At 45.1% G+C, this 23284-nt stretch overlaps 1 protein-coding gene across 1 annotated transcript in view; it reads left to right on the top strand.

Annotated features, from left to right (window-relative positions):
• CNTNAP2 (contactin associated protein 2) overlaps positions 1-23284 on the top strand; it is a 1280693-nt gene that overhangs the window by 653915 nt on the left and 603494 nt on the right. The window contains exon 11 of the mRNA XM_023736915.1: positions 3678-3797. Coding sequence (XP_023592683.1) covers positions 3678-3797 — 120 coding nt within the window. The remainder of the gene's footprint in view (positions 1-3677; positions 3798-23284) is intronic.

The following is a 23284-nucleotide window of genomic DNA, read 5'->3' as shown; positions in this document are numbered from 1 at the left end:
GTAGTTATTTTCCTCATTTATTGATTGTAGATTTGTTTGTTTTATCCTGGTTTTTTGTTTTATTTGGTTATGTCTGCACAGGCAAGTTGTGCGTTCTTTGTTGTTTGCTCATCTGTGGGCACGATACTTTTCACCTCCTCAAATGGGCTGGGTCAGTCACTCAGATATGGTACAGCAGGTCAGGTCCAGCTGAAGGGGAGTTTCTGGAATGGGTTGTTTGTGGCATGTATGAGGGCCAAAAGGGTAAGCCAGGAATCAGTGCAGGGCAGGTTCTAGTAGGCCGTGCCTGTGCTGCTTGAGGGTGTGATGTTCAGCACATGGTGCAGGTAGGCAGGAAGGAGGGGGGATATTGTGATCTGTGGAGTGAAGATGAGTATGGGAAAGAGGAGAAAGAGGAGATAGGAACAGGACCCAAAAACATAACCCACAAACAAACAAAAAAGAGTGCTAAGGGAGCTTGCTGTTGGAGTGGAGAGATAAGAAACTGAGAAATGAAGAAAAACAAAAGGGGGAAAAAAAAAGAAAAACGGGAAAAGTAAAAATGAATAAATAAAAATTACAGAAGAAAGGAAAAGCCCCGAGGGATCCCACCAGTATGGCTGGTAGGACTGGGGAGGTTGCTCCCAGGCAGTGAAGTACAGCCTGGCTAGAAGGGGTAGAGGTGTCGCAGAACACCGGGTATTCAGGAGACAGGAAGAGAAAGTAAGTATAGAGAGGATAAACTGGAAATGAAGAAAGACAAAACGGGAAAAAGAGAAGAAGAAAACAAAACAAAAAAAGAAAAAAAACAAGAAAAAAGAAATACCCCCAGGGATGTCATTGTGCATCTGCACAGAGTAAGGAAGTAGCTCCCAAGCCACACAGCAACACCCAGCCAGAAGAGGCCCCCAAGCCAAGAAAAGAAAAAGAAACAAACAACTCAAAACAGAACAAATAAGAACAAACAAACAGAAAAATCCCTGGGGTTCCCTCCAGCATGGTGGCAGGGGCCGGGAACCAGTCCCGCAGTTGAGCAGTGCCTTGCAGCCTCTCAGGAAGAAGCGAAGATGGCACACTGAGCCAGGTATTTGAGAGAAAGGAGGGGGAGGTGGTGAGAGGTAAGGAAGAAATCTAAAGAAGCAGAAAAAAGCAACACCAGCAGCCAACAAATGGCATTCAGGGAGCTGGCCAGTGAGGGCAGGTGGATTCCAAGCAACACTGGGGTGAAGCCAGTGCTTCCCGGCCAAGAGACTGTGGCCACAGGAAGCAGAGGAGGCTGAGTTGGGGGTGAAGAAGGGTGGGGAGTGGGAAAGCATATATTGGTGGTTACTGATTGTTCTGTCTCTTGCTGGAAGTTCCGTGAAGCTGCTTTCTTGTACCCCCATTCACTGATCTCTGATAGGAATCCAGGAAGGCGGATCTGTGCTGCGTTAGCTGATAGGGGACCTCTGCATGTATCTCTCATTCTTCTCTGTTCTCAGTCAGTTTCTTATTCCATTCGGCAGTTAGCTGAGTTCTTCATCTCTTCATTTGATGCTTAGGGTTTCAGGATTGATGTGTGTCTCTGTTTACTTAATTTTTCTGATCTTTGCTGTGGAAGGATGGTGTGGTGCTTCTGTCTACAGCACCATGTTGCCCAGAAGCAGCCAGACAGCTTTTCTTAAGCATCTACCATGTTAGATCACATGGAGTAGAAAAGGAAACACGTTGTCCACACCTACCTTCAAAATGTTTCCTAATCTTGTGAGGAACTTATTGTTCATGCATGAAATTCAATTAAGATCAGTCAATCAGATGCTAAATTGACTATAATCAATATCACAGTACATGAGATAAACAGAGTGCCGCCGCCTGCACAGAGAGACAGACAGATTTACGAGAGGGGTCTCCTTACAAGAGGAGGAATTGGGGCAGGTCCTAAATCATCATTATACTGATGATAAAAATGCCATCTATTATATGGTTGCCATGGTAAACGCAGTGTTGACCAGTTGCTGTGGATTATTTCCTCTAATCCAAGTAACACCCCTATAATACACCTACTAGGCCTACACCCCTTCCATCATCACTTTATGAAATGGCAATGCCTAGGTAATTAGTGAGCAAACCTGCTCCAGTGTGCTCTAACCTGCTTGTTCACAGCTGGATTTGTAGGCCCGAAACCAATGCCTGGGGGTGCAAACAGTCGATGCACTCGGCTACAACGGAAAGGCTGGAGGTTCGAGTCCACTCAGAGGCACCTCAAAGAAAGACCTGGCAATCTACTTCCAAAATACCAGTCATTGAAAACCGCCTGGAGCACAGTCCTACTCTGACACACATGGGGTCACCTTGAGTCGGAATCAAGTCAACGGCAACTAGTTGGCTAATCCTGTGCCCAACACATCATATATGCTCAACGACTATTTACAGAAGGAAGAAGGGGAGGGGTGGGGAAGGGAAGGAGGATTAAATAAATCAAAGAATTTTAGAACTGTTTTGGGCCAGTGTGCTTTTGCTGTTGAAATTAAATGTAATTGACAGGCCGTGTCTGAGTGAGGAAGCCAAGGAAACCCTGAGAACTTGCAGAGGAAGGAAGGAAAAGGGGTTCTGGTGCCATACCCCAACCCAGTCATTTACCAGGCACAGATCCCAGGAGTGAACCATGGGCACAGTGACCCCACCACACCTGCTCCTATGTCAGACACTTTGACCAGGAAGCTTCTTAGTTTTGCCGAGAGAGCTTTCCTAGTCTCCACAGATACAGCAAGGAGCTGCTAACCCACAACCAAACTCGTTGCCGTCGAGTCAGTTCTGACTGTTAGGGGACGTTTTCTCAGTAGGATTTGAGATTTTCTGACCACAAAAACCAAACCACCCAGCCCATCGCCATCGAGTCAATTCTGACTCATAGTGACCCTGTAGGACACAGTAGACCTGCCCCATAGGGTTTCCAAGGAACCGCTGGTAGATTCAAACCACTGACCTTTTGATTAGAAGCCAAGCTCTTAACCAGTGCGCCACCAGCTGAAATGTCCACTCTGTGCGTCTGAAAACAGGTGCAGGCTAGGCGAGACAAAGGAAAGCTGTCAGGCTCAGCGTGGGAGCGGGAAGGAGACATGAGTGTTGGCTTCCAACACGAGCTGGATGCACTGCCGTTGAAGCACCTGTAACAAATAAAATGAGTCTGGACATTTTCTTCCCTATTCTTTCACCTGAAGGAAGATGAGAAATCACATGCTTTGGGAGGGAGATTTATACCAACTATGCAAAAAAAGAAAAAGAAAAAATTGGGTGTTTGTATGTGTGTATGAGAGAGAGAGATTTTCTTTGATCTCTTAGAATTTGGTTGATAACCCAACAAAACAGCCAATATTGGTGGTCTTTCAAAATAAAGTCCCTGACAATATCTAACAATAAGTATAAATTATTTTTTCAATGAGCGTGAGCCACACTGAACCAGACATTACATTTGTGTGACAAGGTGTTGGTTGTTTCAGTCTTGTCCCCAACTTCAAGGCCACACCAACAACTAAGTGTCTCTGTTGGTTCCGAAATGAAACTCACAGAATCAGAGCTGGGTCATGAGTCTCACTGTTGAGACAAGAACTCTCGTCCTAACACAAGGGTCCCCCAGCGCTGGCTCACCGGCCTCTGGGTGGTCCGGGCCCCTTGGGGAGCCAGCACTGGGCTGGGCTGATGTGGGCCTTTTGTTTCAGCCATCTACGAGCCATCCTGTGAGGCCTACAAGCACCTGGGCCAGACCTCCAACTACTACTGGATCGACCCCGACGGCAGCGGAGCCCTGGAGCCTCTGAGGGTCTACTGCAACATGACAGGTAAGCACCCAAACCTGCGTTTCCTGAAGAGGGGTTCTCTATGTGGAGCATGAGGGGTGCCTGCCACCTATGTTGGCTTTTTTCTGGGCCACGTTCTTATCACGTGAGCTACATGTTGCTGGGGTTGTTGGGAAAACAGTGAGATGCAGCTCTGAGGCAATGAAAGCTTCTGATGCTGGATTTACAAAAATGTCTCCCTTCTGACCTCAACAGTGAATGTGGAGCATTTAAAATACCAGTGCGTAGGAGAAAACCGAATGCCAGGTTGATGTCACTGGGTAACAGGAAGACCCATCCATCGAGTGGCCTCCACAGGTGGCCTAGATGGGGACACTGGTCTCCGTGCCAAGGGTTCCTAGTGCTGTGAGACGGTGCCTGTGACATCCCAGGACTGCCACTGCCCCCATAGCCACAGAGCTGCCTGGCCGTGGAAGCCCCATCCCAGCAACAGCAGAGATCACTGGCAGCTCCCTGAAAGTGTATCTGGGTGTTCTACTTGGTAAAGGATCTAGTTTTCTTCACCTCTGTATTAACTTCAGGGCTATGGAATGAGGTCTGGGTTCTTACAGGTCCCCAGAACATGGGAAAGATGTGCAGCTTCTAAGATAAGAGCAGGTTTTCCATCCGACGCTTGACAATGCCTTTCCCTCCAACAACCTGGAGCAGATGTGAGGTCTGCACGCTCGCTGTCTCCAGGAGAGACTGTACCTGCCAGGATGATGAGGCAGGTGGTGATAAGGGGACCGAGGACAGAATGCCCCTGGTGGCAACTGCTGCCTTTTACCATTTGCCGCGTGTCAGCACCTTGATGAATTCTTTACTCCCTCTACCCAGGATAGCATCCTGGCTCCATCAGTCACAGACGTGGCACCTTGGGCACCTTGCTACCGTGTTACTCTCAACAAGCCTCAGTGTCTTCGTCTGTGAAATAGGCTTCTGAATAATACTTACCCCGTAGCATTACTGTGAGGATGAAGGGAGGGAATCCACATATGGCCCTTAGCAGGTTGTCTGACACTTCCAGTAAAGGCTGCCCAGGAGGTAGGATCACTATTGTTATTTTAAGGCTTCCAGAGGGAAGTAACTTGTTCACAGCATTCAGGCAGGATTCACACTTACATCTCTTTGAGGCCAAAGAGTTTTTGTTTTATTGTGGTAAATATGTATAATAAATCATTTACCATGTCAACAGTCTTCACAGGTACAGTTCAGTGGCATTTGTTACGTTTATCATGTTCTTCCACCATTATCATGACATTTCCAGATTCTCCCTTCGCCTTTAACAGAAGCGGGGTGACCCCTAGGCAGTAAGCCCTCCTTTCCCTTCCCACTCACCCCTGGTGACCACTAATGACTTTGGTCTCTGTGTACCATTGCCTTATCTAGATACTTCATGGAAGTGGGATCACACAGCACTGTCCTTCTGTGATGACTTGTTTTACTCAGCGTGCATCAGGACTCCATTTCTCTTTATGATGGTGTAGCTTTCCATTGCATGGACATACCACGTTGTGTTCCCCTGCTTATCTGCTGATGGGCATTTATGCTCTTTGCACCTTTGGCTGTTGTGAACAGTGCTGCAGTGAGCAGTGGAGGGTGGGCCAATGGTTCTTAGCTCTGGCTGTGCTTCAGAATCATGTACGGAGCGTTGCTTTGTTTCTTACAAACGTGTTGGTTCCCCTGGAGATTTTGAGTTAGTAGTTCTGAAGCAGAAATAGAATTGTACGACTAGAAGGGAGAGCCCCAAACATTCTGTGGCAAGTGGATCCCAGCAGAGGACCCAGAACATCGGGATGACAGGCAGGGGGCAGAGCGAGAGGGAGAGTCAGCAGGACATGTGAGTGGTGAGGACAGCATGTGGAGAGGTGGTAGGATGGGGGTGCCACCCCCAAAGTCTCCTCCCATGGCAAGAGTTCTGAGCATGTCCCCCCACTTTCCAGAGAGCTTAGCCCAAGAACTCACTGATGTGGAACTTGTAAGGGCACGCAGGTCCTTGTGTGTGATCTTGATTTTAATCTTACCTGAACTAGACTATCAACTATAAGAACTTGATTAAAGACAACTCGTCTTAGTTTCTTAGTGCTGCTGTAACAGAAATACCACAAGTAGGTGGTTTTAAAGAAGATAAATGTATTTTCTCACCGGTTAGGAGGCTAAAAGTCCAAATTCAGGGCATTGGCTCTGGAGGAAAACCCTTGTCTCAGCTGCGCTACCGTTCTTTTCAACTCTCCGTGGAGATCTCTACATGGCATCTGTCTTCCCCCATTCGTGCTTGCTTCTCTAGGCCTAGTCTGCTCTCCTACATCTCAAACACCATTAGGTTTAAGACACACCCTACACTTATATGGCTCATGAACATAACAAGGAAAGCCCTATTCCCAAATAGGATTACATCCACAGATACAGGGGTTAGGGTCCTAACACATATTTTGCAGGACACAACTCAATCCATGAACACCACTCATCCTGATTCTGGTTTCTCCTAATGTATAAAAATAAATAGCACAATTAGAGTCATCTGTGAGCCCTAAGAGACATCAGGGCAGCTCATTTGGGCTTGGACAATTGAGTAAGTAATTATTTTCCTAACTCTCAAAGGAGAGTTAGAAAGATCAAAACATCTATGTATGCGATCCTCCTGTCAAGAACACATGCAGAAGAAGGGGCTGCTTTCCTCTGGGGACATCTTACCTTTCTGGGAGCAGGAGCCTTTGCTCAGAAACATAGATGCCATCTTCATCAGCGTCTCCCCTGAAGAGCGTGACTGTAGTTAACCCAGTACTCTGGATGAAGTCCAAGCAGTGAGGAGCACTGCTCACCTGCCGTTACAACATTTGGCTTCTATGCAGCAGAGACAGAAATGATGTCTGTGTGCTTGGCGACCCTTGAACAGTCCTTCCTCACAGGTTGGAGGGTAATTCTGGGCCCTTCCCCACCATCAGCCCTTCCTTCATCTGGAAGGAGCATGGGTTGACATCATTCAGAGAGCATGGCGCCACAAAGCATGACCTGGGCTATCCCATTTCCAGGAGGTCCTGGGATAGGAGGAGGGGATGCCAGCATGAGATACCCCATAACATCTTGATCTGTCACTCTACCGTGAGAAATCGTATGTACACCTAGCTTTATAACATTTCTGTGAAAAAATAAGAGTTGTTCTCGGTGACCCAGATGTAATTGGGTGTTATCAGTGTTGGATATCCCATATATTTTAAAAATAGGGGCAGGACATCTTTTTCTGGGAAAGAAGCAATGTCTTATTAGTGATCACCCTCCTTTCTTTCTTCCTACTAAGATGGGTGGGAGGGGGAGAGTTCTTCCCTTGTACAAATGTGGGGAAATTTCAAGAAAAGGAGCCTGAATGGCAGGCAGCTGATGCAAATTTGGATAGAAACTAAAAAACACTCTGCTGAAAATCACTCCTGAATGATGTCTTTTTCTAGGAGTCATAGGCTTTTAATTCACTTTCTAACTAAAAAAGAAAAAGAAAACAAACCAACCAAAAAACAAAGAAAACAAATTAAAAAACCATGAAAGACAGTTAATCAGCTTAGGGATTAGCAAGGAGAAGGGAGTCTCTCCTGATTTTTCTACAACAAATTCTCCAAATTAATCCTTTCCACACTGTTGTCAACTAATATTTCCAAGTTTTGTTTGCTGGTTTGACATTACCCAATAAGCTGACCTTCATCTTATCTTTATTACATTCCACATCGACCATCAGGGCAGAATTCAGGCTTGTCCCTGCTAGAGTGTTTCATGGTTGGATTCTGTCCAGAATTCCATCCTGTTGGTATCTCTTGCTTTCGGAAACCAAAGAGTGGGCAGTTACCTAGACTCAGGGGACCGGGACTGTCTTCCCCACTGTAACGCAGTGAAAAGATTCGTCTAAATTTGTGAGGGATAAGAATCAGGATCAGCACAAAGCTGATTCCTATGAGGTGGAGGTCAGAGCTTCTCTGCACAGGGACCCTGGGTCCAAAGGAAGCACTCCACTCCTGGCACTGCTTTCTTGATGGTATGAGGTCCCCCCGTCTCTGCTCACTTCTCTTTTATATCTCAAGAGATTGCCTCAGGATAAAATCCAGTCTTGTAGATTGAGTCCTGCCTTACTAATACAACTGCCACCCATCCTCCCTCATTACCATCACAGAGGCAGGATTTAAAACATATAGGAAAGTCACACAATACCAGGAATCATGGCCCAGCCAAATTGAGACACACATTTTTGGGGGGACATAATTCAGTCCATGACACTTTGTTATGGCATTTATTAGGGAGATAACAGGAACAACTCTGGATTAGGTTCAGGAAGCACACAGGGGAGGTCTGGAAGTCTCCCCTGAAGTGGAGATCACATCTTTACCTTCTTCAATGCAGGATAGCTTCTGACCAGGACAGCTCTCTCAGCTGCCCGCTGCTGTCAGGCTTCCCGCCATCGGGCCTCTCTGCTGCTCACGGGCCCAGCTCACAGCCAGTGTAGCAGCTTCAGGACTGCTCAGCTCCCACATGGCTCAGCCTCTCTGCCAGCCAGCACTCAGCCAGCATCTCTCTCAGCTGCAACTTTTTCAGCTAACCGACCCAGCTCTCAGGTGGCAGCTTTTTCAGCTACAGAGCTTTTCACCAGGCCTGGGAGGAGCCTCCTCTTCTTCTCCAAAGAACTAGGGCAAAGGTATCAACTCCTCAGGGCTTAGGAGAAGAATCTCTCAATCTGTTTTTGCAAAGAACCAAGGCAAAAGGCCACATAAGGGAGCTTATTGCCCCCAGCCATACAGGCTGCCCATGAGCTGAGTCTTGATGAACAAGTGAGAATCTGGGGCTGGGGAATGGGCTAAAGGGAAACTAGATTAACTTATAAGATTTCTCCTGTGGGATGCAAAGCACTTGCCATCTTGTCCTGAGGGAAAAGCAGGCCGTCGGTAATCTTAGCAGAAGAGCAATATGAGCAGTTTAGTCTTTAGATGTCACTTTGGGAGCTTGAAGAGGATTCTCCAAAGGATACCCGGACAGATGGGAGCTTGAAGAGGATTCTCCAAAGGATACCCAGACAGAGGAGAGGGGGACGAGTTAGAAGGCCCTGCAGTCACCCAGGAGCTGAAGCCAGGAGACTCTGGTGCAAGGTGGTGGCAGTGGGTGAAGGTGAAGGAGGAGGCACTTGATTTGATGGGCATTTAGGAAGTTGAATCAGCCAGACTGTGGCTGGTAAAAGAGAGGGGCTGAAAGTGATTCCCAGGTGTCTGCCCCAGGTGCCCAGGAGATGGAGCATGGAAGCACGGAGTGGGTTAGGAAAGGGCTGGAGTCTATGTGAGCCAGTTCTCCTTGCCTTTGGCGCCTGTAATCCACCAGGCAGAGCTGTCCTGTTGTCAGGCTCTGACTGATCTTGTCTCTGTGTCCTAGAAAACAGGGCCAGATCACCCAATAAGTTAGGTACGCACAGGCCCTAGTGTGCCTTCCCACCAACCTGTAGCGCACAATCTCACCTGTCCCCCACCACAGCAAAGATGTGATGAAACTCGCGTGAAATTGCTCAGCACAGATTAGCAGTAAACACGATTAAGCCCGCGCGTACCTTGCTCAGTAGAAACTGGTGCACACTGCTTACTGGTTAATCTGCCCCTGCTGCTAAATAAAGCGCAGGGATTAGAACAGCTGATCTCTACAGCATTCCATTCTGAAAGAAGAAGAAAAAAAGATTCTATTACTACCATGGGACCTGAAAGGAAAAAAATCACTACTTGCAGTCAAATAATAACTTAGAGATGAAGCCCTCTTGCCTCGAACAGGCTTCAATTTACTCATTTCTTGAGCAAGTTTGACACAGATTGGCACCCTTCATTTTTTATCACACGGCTGCCCTTCCACTCGGCAATTCTTCTCTTGACTCTGCAGTTCAGAGCTCCATCTCCTGGAAATTAGGGGGTGTCCTAAATGACAGAGCATTTCAGGGCTGCCGAGTTGACAGCGAGGAGCGAGCGTGTTGGTCGGACGCTTTGTGGAAGATCTGACTCCGTACCAGCCAGCGCCCGCGTCCCTCTCAGACCTCAGAACAGGCTGGAGAGCGTGGTCATTGGGATCCTCACCTCCCTGTCGCCTTTGTGTCCTCTCTGAAAATCTGGTGCTATGAATGCAATCTTTGTGACTGCATACTCTCTTGTATTTCTGTATTTATCTATTTTTATTTGTACATTTTTTCTAATCCTCTGTTTTCTTAAGGTATTTGCCAACATTCTCCCTAGAAAACTTGGACTTTGATTACTCAAAGCTGCATTTAGCTCTAAACCTAATGATTAATAACAGCAATAAATAAAACTAGATCTAGCTATTATCCTTGGAACCTATTTATCCTGAAACCAAAAACACTGTTTTTCTTAATATTCTGCCCCAGTCATGCTCCTTATGGCTCCCTTAGCGTTCATACTTAATTTTTAAAAATGTCAGTGGACATCTGTGCTCTGGCACGTGAAGTTGGAAATCCACATTAAAAAAAACACTGCCTGCATTCTTGCTGGCGCGAATTTTGAAGTTTTATCAAGAAGTCATTAAGTTTGTTTACGTAATTTGTGCTTTACAAAGCCCTGGGGCTTAGCGGATCAAATTCTATTATCCTCATAATGACAAAACTGTTTGTGTCTTTTCAGTGCAATATTTATAGAGCACTTTTTATGCCAGGTCCTAAGCACACTCGCTCGGTGATACCGTTTTATTTATTAGTGTGCTTCTCAGAAGCATTAGCAGGGGAACAGAAAGGCTGCGGTGTGCACTTGGGCTCTCCTGGGAAGTCTCTAAACCCAGCTCCCCACCCCAAAGCAGTTCCTTCCAACTATAGCCACTGTCTCAGCAGCTCGAAATAACACCAACGTATCCTCCCACAGTTTCTGTGGCACAGGTCTGGGCACAGGTTGGCTGGTTACCTGGCCAAGGTCTCACCGTGCTGGAACCCAGGTGTCCGCAGGGCTGAGAGCTCGCCTGAGTCGGGCAGCCTGCTCCAGCGCATCTGGCTTGTTGGCCCAGTGCGGCTCCTTGTGGGTGTGGGACTGAGGGGTCTGCTCCCCTGCTGGCCTCTGGCTGTGGGTCGGCTCAGCTCCCAGATGCTGCCTGCAGTGGTTTCTCTGACCCCTAGACCCTTGTCTTCTTTCCTGGAGCTGCCATACAAAATTTCAGAGTGAGCGGCTTTGAAGAACGAGATACTGTCTTGCGGTTCTGGAGCCTGGAAGTCCGAGTTCCGTCCATTGGCCATGTCAGTTCCTTCTGAGGCTTTGACAGAGAAACTGTCCCACCCTCTCTGCTAGCTTCTGGTGGCTGCTGATAGTCCCTGGTGTTCCTTTGCTCTTTGTAGACATGTCTGTCTCCCTCGTATGTCTGTCCTTTTCTAAGATGCCCCTCAGAAAGGCTTAGGATTAGGATCCACCTTATGCCTATATGCTTCCATTAATGTAACTGACAGCATCTGCAAAGGAAAAACCCTATTTCCCCAAACAAAGTCACATTCACAGGTACAGGGGTGATGGCTTCAACATAACTTTCTGGGCACACAATTCAATCCATAGCACCTCTCTTCTCAGAGCTCACCTGATTAGGTCAGACCCACCCAGGACAATCACACTTTTGTTCAACTCAAGGACAACTGATGAGAGAGCTCAGTTATATCTGCAGAATCACTCACCTTTGCCACATAATGTAACCTAATCCCAGAGGTGACATTGCATCACATTCCCAGGCCCCACCCACAAAGAAGAGGGGAGCCCTCCAGGATGCATTGGGCACCAGGGACAGCTCCTTGGGGCCACCTTGGCTTCTACCTGCCATGCCCATCTGTGTGCCTCAGTGTATCATTCCTGCCACCAGTGAGATTACTTCCTGCCTGCTGAGTAACAGAGCCACACTGAGTTTGTAAAATATTAATCATTATTATTTGTCTTCTAGATTTAATGTGTACTTCAATATAGGGAGCTTTGAAAATATAGATAAGCAAAAACAAAAATTGCTTACCAGCTAGAGAAGGAATTACTGACATGTTAGAAGATGTGTGATGGAGATTTTATATTTTACACTCATCACCATATGTGTTCTTGAGAGCAGACTAAATGCCAGGCACTGTGGCACAGGGGTTAAGCATTTGGTTGCTGACCAAAATGTCAGCAGTTCGAATCCACCAGTCGCTTCTTGGAAACCCAATGGGGCAGCTCTGCTTTGTCCTGTAGGGTCACTGTGAGTCAGAATCAACTTGGGAGTAACGGGTTTATTTTAAGAACATCACACACATTCGCTCTCAAAAACCACATGAGGTACTTACCACCATTATTCCCATTTTGTTGCTGAGGAAACTTACATTTAGAGAAATCAAGTCCTGGACCCACAGCTAGTAAGTCATGGAGACTCATGGGGCAAGTGTGTGTGAATCAGAACCAGAGTTTGCTGTCACCCCACCTGTTCACGTGTGTGTGTGTACATGTGTATGTGTGCATGTGTGTGTGTATGTACAAACCATACTCCCATTTTGGATGATGTGATAATATTTTTCATGTGATTTCTGAAATGAGCATTTCATATTCACATCTCCTCATTATTAACATTTCCATACGATTCTAACTGATTATCTCTGGTTTGGACAACATCTTTGCTGTAATCTATTTACTTAAATTATTTACTTCTTAATTGTCCAACTAATGCCTTGAGATTTTTAATCAGATAACACATTTTAAATTAAACCAGTATATGCATCATTATGTAATTATTATCAATTTCAGGTCTTCATTCAACTGCAAGTATTTTCCCAAACAGAAGCTTTCTAAGAGCTTTATCAGACAAGGTGTGTATTTCCTGTGTGCCTAGGTTAACCACCCCGTAGGGTTCCAGCTGTACTTGTAGAATAACTTATAGTCTCTCTCCACTACCCAGTTACTTTTCCAACGTAAAGTCTTAAACAGAGCCTAACAGAATGTGGTTTGAGAACATAATAGGATCGAATGGAACTAGAGCGGGTGTCATCTGTGATACGTGATGTGGTCACAGTGCCTCATCCTTCCCCTTTTTGAAATGAGGGCACATACGACTCTCCTGTGTGTATCAGGGCTCATCAACACTCACGAGTGTTCGGAATCCTTCGAGTTCACACATACCAGGAACTATTTCTCTCCTGCATCCCTGGCTGAAGGGTAATCCTCACAACACTGGCTTCTTCCCTTTTGCTCCCTCGCGTGTCTTTGTTATTTCTCACCAGAGACATTTGCTCTCCCCTCCCTGTCTGCTAGCCTGGTGCACCTTCTCCCCGACACTAAGATCGCTCTCCCGATGGCCCCCGTCAGTCACACCTCCTCTGCTTTGTGGGGCTCCCGCTAGCTGTCTTTGTGATGAACCTCTGTAATCACTCAGCACCTCCTGCTCCGCACGCTGGGTTATTTCAGTTCCTCGCCATCAGTGTAAATCTTTGAATTCAATTCTGTTCATACAGCTTCAATTGAAAACCTGGGAACCAACTCACTGATCAACCACAGCTCGCACAGACCCCTCTCTGTAACTGATTACTCACTCTGAGAGCCCTCTCGGTCCCCCTCTCCTTCCGACATGCTCCTGCCAGCTCGCTGCTAAATCTCTTCTTCATGGCATTTCAGTCAGAGCGATAGGTCAGGATGACCATTCCTGAATGGTTTTTGAACTTCAGAACAAGAAACGGAGAGGAAATGATAAGAGGTCCAGGAGGGTCATTCACGCCATGGGACAGGACCAGGGAAAAGTTCCAGCACGCCGAGTAGAATCGAAATGAAGTGGCTTTGCATCCATAACAGGCAACTCAGAGTCACTTCCCGAGTCCCCAAAGTCGTATCTCACTTGCAGATACACCCACCTTGAAATATCGTTCACAATCTGGCTGTCTTGGTCTCCTAGAGCTGCTATAACAGAAATACCACACGTGGGGGCTTCCAGAACAGCCATTTGTTTTCTCACAGTTCAGGAGGCTAAAAGTCTGAATTCAGCGTGCCTGCTCTAGGCGAAGGCTCTCTGTCTGTTAGCTCTGGAGAAGGTCCTCATCTCTTTCAGCTTCTGGAGCCCCAGTATTCCTCAGTTCCTTGACGATCTGCATGTGACATCTGTCTTCCCCCATTTGTGCTTATTTCTGTGTCTAATCTACTTCTTTGTAACTTAGGAGTGATGAGGTTTAGGACACACCCTACACCAATATGACCTTATTAACATAACAAAGAAAACTATATTCCCAAACTGGATTACATCCGCAGGTATAGGGGTTAATTTTTTTGTGGGGAGGGGTGGACACAGTTGAATCCATAACACTGCCAAAGGAGAATTTTGAAAACATTGCTTTGTTAGTACATCGCAAACACTGCTCTTATGGAACCTTGTCCCTGATCAGAAGCTGAGAATGGCTTCGCATTGTCTATGGCGAGGACTGTTGTTTGGTTCCCTCTTAGGTTTGGGGCTGTGACTCTGCTCTCTTCCAGTCATCAACTCTCCAGGCAGAATGAAAACAAAGAAATACCCTGGGAAATCCAGTTAAGAGGAGATCATTGCTTTGTGATCCAATGCCAACACCTGTGAGAACAGTCTTGCCTTTAGTCACCAGGAGTCCTCCCTCCGGCTACCCTGAAAGCCCACGGGCCTGAGTCTCTCTCTGCAAACCCTCAGCTTCTCAGCTCTGCAGAAGATTTTCATTCTCTCTGACTAAATCCATTTTTGTGTCAGAATGTCCCTGGCCATCTTAGGGAGGTTCCCACATAGCCAACCAACTTGTGTGAGCATCAGGGATTTCACCAAAAAACAGCCTAACCCCCATAATATAGCTAACAGTGAAATTTATTTATGCTAAAAATACAAAAATTACAAACATTAACTGATGCATGCTTAGACTCCACCTCTGAACTCTGCTGGTGGAACACTAGTCAATCACCAACGGGTACGTGTTCTTGCTTAGGGTGATAACCTACCCTACACCAGCCCTCGGGTGTAGACCAGTAGTATCCGATACATAAGCAGTTACATCAAACTGTCCTTGCCGATGTGCTTTACAAGTACAATTACAAACCACGTAACATGAATTGATCCATGCTGCTGGCCAAGTTTCTGTACAAGAAACTGTCAACTAAAGGTTGTAAAGTTGGAAAACAGTTACTTTCCCATTGTCAGTATGTTGCTTAATTGTTGTAAAGTGTAGCAAAGAGTTGAGCCTTAGTAACAGTTACCATCCATGTTCTTTCTACATCTATTAATCTTGCCCCTAAATCGCTGATGCTAATTACTAACTGCGATTCTGGGCTAGCTTGGACAACATTTTCCTCTACGTTTTGCTTTGTTCCTTATCCCCAAAGCCTCCCCCAGTGTTCATCCTCGGGTGGGAGAAAAGAGACCTGGTATGACTCCACCGTGTTAATGTGCTACTTTACCCCTCCCGGCAGTATTCCCATTTCAAAGAGAATAACAAGAAGAGGAATCAAAATATGGGGAAGGTATTTTCAGACAGAGTGACTTGAGTGCTCCCTAAATCACCCTTATCCACAGCACCTCCTCCGCCCATGTACACAGGAACAATAGCCCACTTGTATGTGAAGGCTTGGAGCCCTGGTGGTGCAGTGGTTAAGAGCTCAGCTGCTAACCAAAAGGTCGGCAGTTCGAATCCACCAGTAGCTCCTTGGAAACCCTATGGGGCAGTTCTACTCTGAGTCACAAGGGGTTCATTTTTTTGTTTCTTTTTTGTTTTTTCCCATGTGAAATTCTCTTTGTTGTTTGGGAACTGATCAGCCACTGTTTCCGTTGGCTACTCTGTCCTGCTTTTGCTTCAACATCTACTTTCCAACACATCTTTTCTCTCTCTCTCTCTCTAGCTATCCCATTCCATGCACAGGATTAGGGAAAGGTGGGATCAGGAAAAACAACTGAACTAATTATGATATGGAAACAATACCAATACAGAGGAACACCCCATGTGATGGAATGCTTCCTCCCTTCTGGAAAGAGAATTTTCTGTCAGTACCATTGCTCCATCACCCCCACTCTCCTGAGCTCCACCTTCTTCGCCTTGCAAATCCTGGGCTCCGTTTGTTAAAAGATTCAATTTTCCCATGTCTAATATTCATGTTTAATGTTTTCAAATCCTAGTCTCCATCCGTATTATTGATGTTTGAAAGTAAAATGCAACTTCCTGCATAACAGTTGAATATTTCCCACATTTTCGCAGGCCTAGGACTTCGGGAGCTGTGTACAATCAGGGACAGGGACTGCTCAGGCATGCTGAGAGCTTCTGCGGATGCTGTCATTTGTCATTACCATCTTGCTTAGACATTTTTGGTTAGTGGTGGCACTAAAAGGGGACGATAGTTCAGCTGCTTAAAAGAGGAGGTTAGAAAGCAGAAATTGAGTTTGGAGGGATCGATCGTTGAGACCACTGTGTTTCCTCTCTGCATTTCAAACCCTGGGCAGAAACCTCGTGAACACATTTGGATAGATGCTCATGATCCCACTGAGCCTCCGACTCACTGTGGCAATGTCATTAAAATGAGTTTTTGGTGCTCGTTCATATTGCCTTGAGCTCTGCAGACGTGGCCTCATTCGTATTGATCGCACTGCCTTCATGACAGGTAATAAAGGAAAGAAGGAAGCAATGGCCAAAGAAGGTCAGTGTGCTCAGGCTTCATTGCCAGTGTTCCTGCATCATGATGTCTCAGTGGACCGCAGGTCCTAGATTGTGAGAACCCTGCCTTAAGGGGAATGCTAATTTTCTATAACAGAATGAAAAACATATAGTGTGTACATTATTCCATAAATACAAAAATCGTGGAAGTTAGATAAGCATTTAAATCTCAACTTTCATTTAACAAAATCTCAACTTTTTTTTAACAAAATTCAAAAGGAATCATTCCTTTAAACATTTGAAAACTGCCTAGATCACAAAATGAAAGTATTGTTTTCAATATAGTCTTCCACTATCCATCTTTTCTAAGCTTAGAAATCTCATAAAGCTGGTAACCTTTAAATCAAATCCAGCTAGTTTCTTTGTTTCTTGCTAGAGTTACTAAGAACACTGCATGTCTTAAATAAACAGATCTCTGGGTGGTGCAAAAGGTTAACACACTCTGCTAATTGGAAGGTTGGAGGATCGAGTCCACTCAGAGGCACCTCAGAAGAAAGGCCTGGTGATCTACTTCCAAAAAATCAGCCATTGAAAATCCTATGGAGCACAGTTCTACTCTGACATACCTGGGTTGACATGAGTCAAGCCTGACTTGACAACAACTGGTTTTAATAAATATACAGAAAAAATGATTCAGAAATATTGTTGCATATCAGCCCATTTTTATTATAGTAAAATATGTACAACAAAACATTAGCCATTCCAACCATTTTTATGTGCACAATTGAGTGACATTGATTACATTCACTCTAATATAACCATCACCACTCTCCTTTTCCAAATCATTTTCATCGCCCTTACAGAAACTCAGTACGCCTTGGGCAATAACTCCCTCTTCCCCCCTCCCACCTGCCCCTGGTAGCCACTAAAAATCTTGGGTCTCTATGCATTTGTCTGTTCTAGATATGTCATCCAAGTGGGGTTGCCCAATATTTTTCCCTTTGCGTCTGACTTATTTAACTCAGCACCTTGCTTTCAAGGTTCACTCATGTTGTGGCAAGTACGAGAACTTCAGCTCTCTTTAAGGCTGAATATTATTGCTTATAGGTCTATACAGGGTTTATATAGGGTCGCTATGAGTCAGAACTGACTCGACAGCAATGGGTTTTTCTGTTTTTGTTTTACAGGTATGTATGTCTATACACATTTTGTTCATCCATTCATCTGTTGGCAGACTTTGGGGTTGTTTCTACCTTTTGGCTAAGGTGAAGAGTGCTGCAGCGCATATTGGTGTTTGCATCCTATTTTCAGCTATTTGGGGTATATACCTAGGAGCGGAATTGCTGGGTCCTACGTTAAATTCTACGTTTAACTTTATGAGGAACTGATGGACTGTTTTTCACAGAGGCTGCACCGTGTTACGTTCCCACCTACAATGGATAAGAGTTCCAATTTCTCCATGTCATCACCAACACCTATCATTTTCTGTTTTTCTAATAACGGTCATCCTAGTTGGGTGAAGTGGGATCTCATTGTGGTTCTGATTTGTGTTCCCCTGATAACTAAGGCCATTGAGCACCTTTTCATGTGCTTGTTGGCCATCTGTATTTCTTCTTTGGTGAAATATCTATCCAAGTCCTTTGCCTAGTTTTTGATTGAGTTGTTTGTCTTTTTGTTGTTGAGTTGTAGGGGTTCTTTATATATTCTGGATATTAAAACCTTATCAGACATATGGTTCCCAAATATTTTCTCCCATTCTAGGTTGTAAATCAGTCTCTTTCAACCTAAGTATAATCTTAAAGTCTGCATTTGGAATTCCCAGTTACTTCACTCAATCCTTAGCTGACATGGTTCCAAATCTGTCTCTAATTCTGGTCATTGTCTTTCTTAAAATTTGATGAACGCTATGGTTTGAGTAGCAGCAAGATTAGTGGGACTGTTAATTCATGGTAAGTATGCTGTGCTGGGTTCTACCAAACACAGGTAGTGTACCATTCCCCAGTCTTATGAAATGTCCATACTGGTCATTGGATGGTATCCCCTGGCACAAGTTTGAGAATTTTAATGTGTTTGCCTACATTTTCATAATTGTTAGTGTATTCACTCAACCAATATTTATGCATGCATATTATATACCAATCATTAAGTACCCTGCAGCATACACAGTAGACATAACATCTAATTGTATGGAGCCTATAGTGTTATAAATGTGTATAAAATTATTTCAGATATTCTAGAGTAGTATTATAGCAGTGGCTACATTGTTGAGATCAGAGATATTGAAATGATGAAATGGGAAAAATTCACAGAAAATTTATTAATTGCTATTTATAGACAGTTTCTGATGGTTTGTTACATTGTCTGCGTTTCCCAAACTTTAGTGATTTGTATACCACTTTCACAAGTTTGGCTAAGCCCACAGACCACCTAAATATTTACTAGTTTTCTTTAAATCAACTCATCTTTTTTTTTTTTTTAATTTTTTTTACTTACTCTCATCCTAAACAGTAATACCAGTCAACTTTTGTGTTTAATAAACTTTGTGTTTTTTCCTTAATGTGCTGTTAAATGTATCATACTATTGTCGATATATAATATAACATAATATACTATCATATGATGTTTCTCAAAGCCTCAATAGTACACATACTTTGGGAAATTCTGGCTCAGATAAACCCTTATATCTAATTTAATATCACTCTGTGTGTGTGTGTGAAACGATTAACTTGTACGACCTTAGACTGAGAATTGTAACTAGTAAAATTCCAATATTATCAAAATCAAATACCTTATCCAAATGCAACAAAGGCTTCTACCCAAGGAAAACTTTATTTTTAAAGGCAGATGTTCTAATCTGACAGTAAATGATGACACTGGATCCTAATCAATTATTTTGTTAAGAGTTTGTGCCAAGATCCTTCATTCGCCACTTCTGTGCTTTAAACATTCTCCTTCTAACCATCTGACCACACCTCTGAGTTCACATTTAATGATCAATTACTATGTTCAGGATCTTTGCCCTGAAACATACAAGCTATTCCAAGACATTCCAAGGTGACCTCATCCCAACCCTGCTAACTCTCTGCATGGTTCTGCCCACCCTATCCCCCCAACCCCTGGCCTTTCCCCATACCAAACCCACAGGCATAGGTACTGGGTGATGGTTTCCATACTCACGTGTAATTTTGAACTAAAGAGGATTTTAACAAACACCTGGCCATACTCCATTTCACAGATGAGAAAATTGAGGCTGGCATCTGACAGCCCCAACCTAAATGCTGAAATATATCTAAACTGGGTTGGACACGTTCATAGAATGGATCTTAATGCTAATACTTTGAACGCTTCCTAAAAGCATTTGTAATTTATATTAATTATTTATGAGATCACTTTGTCATTCATCACCCACATTTTGAGCATTTAAACAACAATGATAAAGTGCTGATGTTTAGCAAACATTCACTGTGTGCTGGACATTGTGCTTTGTGTGCATGACCACAGGTGAGATTCCCAGTCGCCATTGCGGCCACTCCGACTCATGGCAATGCCGTGATGTGCATCAGAGTAGAACTGAGGTCTATAGGATTTTCAACGGCTAATTTTTCACAAGTAGATCACCAGGCCTTTCTTCCGAGGGCCTCTTGGTGAACTCAAACATTCAACCTTTCTGTTATTAGACAAGCACTTAACTGTTTGCCCCACCCAGGACTCCACACAGGAAGCAGGTATATTATTATCGCCTCTCACATGGGAGGCAACTAAGGTTTAGCAAGCTTATAAAGACGACAAGCCTGAATTTAAAAATTATTAGGTGGGAGAGTGAAGACCAGGTTTGTGTGACTTTGGAGGCCACTGTCTTTGTCACCATGTTGTTATTGTCAAATCAATTCTAACGTAGGGCGACTCCTTATGTACAGAGTAGAACTGTGCTCCACAGGGTTTCAAGGCTGTGACCTTTCAGAAGATCACCAGCTCTGTTTTCCAAGGTGCCTCTGGGTGTGTTTGAACTGCCAACCTTTTGGCTAGTAGTTGAGTGCTTAACCGTTTGCACCACCCAGGGCCTCCCACCACGTTATAGCACCCGCTGTATTCCTGGCACTGTGCTAGAGGGAGAAGACGCTGTGTGAATGTGTGAGACAGCTCATATCTTCAGAGACTGCAGTCTCGTTTGGAAAAGAGAAGTACAAATATGTATTCACCAGATTTACATCCAGATAAGTTTTGGCTACTACCCAAGTCCAAAGTTACCCTCACAGGAGAAAGATCCATGGTCACTGACAATACACGTGACCCATGCTGTGTAGACAATGCAGTCACCCGCTCTGTGCTTCACGATGGCCGACATACATGTGACCCATGCTGTGTAGACAATCCAGTCACCCGCTCTGTGCTTCACGATGGCCGACATACATGTGACCCATGCTGTGTAGACAATCCAGTCACCCACTCTGTGCCTCACGATGGCCAATATACATGTGACCCATGCTGTGTAGACAATCCAGTCACCCGCTCAGCAGTGCTTCACGATGGCTGACACACGTGACCCATGCTGTGTAGACAATCCAGTCACTGCTCAGCAGTGCTTCACGATGGCTGACACACGTGACCCATGCTGTGTAGACAATCCAGTCACCCACTCTGTGTTTCACGATGGCCAATATACATGTGACCCATGCTGTGTAGACAATCCAGTCACGCGCTCAGCAGTGCTTCACGATGGCTGACACACGTGACCCATGCTGTGTAGACAATCCAGTCACTGCTCAGCAGTGCTTCACGATGGCCGACATACATGTGACCCATGCTGTGTAGACAATCCAGTCACCCACTCTGTGCCTCACGATGGCCAATATACATGTGAACCATGCTGTGTAGACAATCCAGTCACCCGCTCAGCAGTGCCTCACGATGGCTGATATACATGTGACCCATGCTGTGTAGACAATCCAGTCACTGCTCAGCAGTGCTTCACGATGGCTGACACACATGTGACCCATGCTGTGTAGACAATCCAGTCACCCACTCTGTGTTTCACGATGGCTGATATACAGTCACCCACTCAGCAGTACCTCAGCTTCGCTGGAATAAGCAAATGGCGTGGGAAAATGCGCGTGGTGTTGTCCTCCCTCCCAGAAATTTGGCCGACATAGGGCCCCTGATCAACCAAGAGAAAAGCTCGTGAAGGCAGGGTTCCAACCGCGCAGAGCGCGAACCAGCCTCTCCTGGCGGGCTTTATGACGTAACTTCCGGTGAGCCTCCCGCCGCCGCCCAGTCTCCGGAAGAATCGTGCTCCGGCGCCATGTGCAACTGGGCAGCAACCAAAGAACGTGTTAACGGTGTGAGTGCTGTAAAGGAGTGCGTTACATACACAGCAGAGAACTTACGCTGTAGCTCATTCAGTAAATGTTTCTGGTTGATCAGAGAAGAGACAACCATGAAGTTCTGCTACGTAGACACAGAAATAATATTGAATGTATATGAATATGGAATTGTTTCTCTGATGATATAAAAGATGAACTAAAAGATTTAAAAAAAAATTAACAAGGGATTTTGTAGCTTATTAAAAACCCAGAAGCTGTATTGAAATTCTTTGCTGAAACTTGGTATCTTGAAGGAATTTCTATAACAGCTTCAAGTTCCAAACAAGGGAATGTCTGTTATTGACAGCCAGCTGCAATGATGCTGTCAATCAGCTCTGCAGCCTCCATTCTTCATCCCGAGCAGGTTTACGCAGGCGCTCACACACTGCATGTTCTTATTGCAGGTGATGTGGAGAGACTGCATTAAATTGGTTATGGATCATGCTGCACGATTTTACTTTACTAAAATGTAATCTCTGTTTCAGCAAATGTAAATCTGCCAAATACGGCATTCTCATATCATATAGACTCAGCAAGAAGATATGAGAAGGATGAGAGGTGGGTGAGGCCCCAAACTCTGTGGGCGTTTCAAATCTAACGCACAGTGTTGTTGCTGTTATTGTTGTGGCTCCCACAGAGTATCCCCCCGCCGACTTATGACAACCTCCTGCACAACGAACAAAACACTGCTCAGTCCTGTGCCATCCCCATAATCAGTTACAGATCAGACCATTGTGATCCATAGGGCTTTCACTGGCTGATTTTCAGAAGTAGACGGCCAGGCCTTTCTTCCTAGTCTTAGTCTGGAAGCTCTGCTGAAACCTGTTCGGCATCATAGCAGCCGGCAAGCCTCCACTGACAGATGGGTGGTGGCTACGCTAAAGTACATTGGCAAGGAATGGAACCCGAGTCAACCGCTGGAAGGCAAGAATCCTAACACTGAACCACCACTGCCTCATGGTGGTGTTAGGATTACATTAAATAATACACATGAAAAACATTTTACGTGTTAACAGATAGACACGAAACATACAGCGCACTCTGGGGGTATTACAGCACCTCACATACGCAGTCATGCCTTCCTGGGACTTGGCAGCAAGGAGCTCTCTGTGACAACAGTGACTTGTATGTGACAATTATCAGAGTAGAGGAGAAAACAAAATGGTGGATGATTCTTCTCATTTCTGGTTTCCCTTATTAATTGTATCAGCTTCTTGTCTCGTTTTTCCCTTGTAGCACGTAAGCCAATCTGGCCCCATATTTTCTGACACTACCCTTATCCCACCTTCAGTGTACCATTTTACCTGAAGCTACTGTTGTTTGTTCCGACTCATAGCAACTTAACTACAACTGAGTGAAACACCGCCCAGTCCTGTGTCATCCTCACAGTCATGGCTGTGTTTGAGCCCATTGCTGCAGCCACTGTCAATGCTTCCCATTGAGAGGCTTCCTCTTTTTCACTGACCCTCTACTTTACCAAGCATGATGTCTTTCTCCAGGGATTAGTCCCTCCTAATAACATGTCCAAAGTACATGAGATGAAGTAT

The sequence above is a fragment of the Trichechus manatus genome, unplaced genomic scaffold (genome assembly GCF_000243295.1).
Source record: "Trichechus manatus latirostris isolate Lorelei unplaced genomic scaffold, TriManLat1.0 scaffold00093, whole genome shotgun sequence".
NCBI classification, from domain to species: domain Eukaryota; kingdom Metazoa; phylum Chordata; class Mammalia; order Sirenia; family Trichechidae; genus Trichechus; species Trichechus manatus.
Note: the sequence above shows the minus strand (reverse complement) of the source record. Positions and strands in the feature narration are given on the sequence as shown.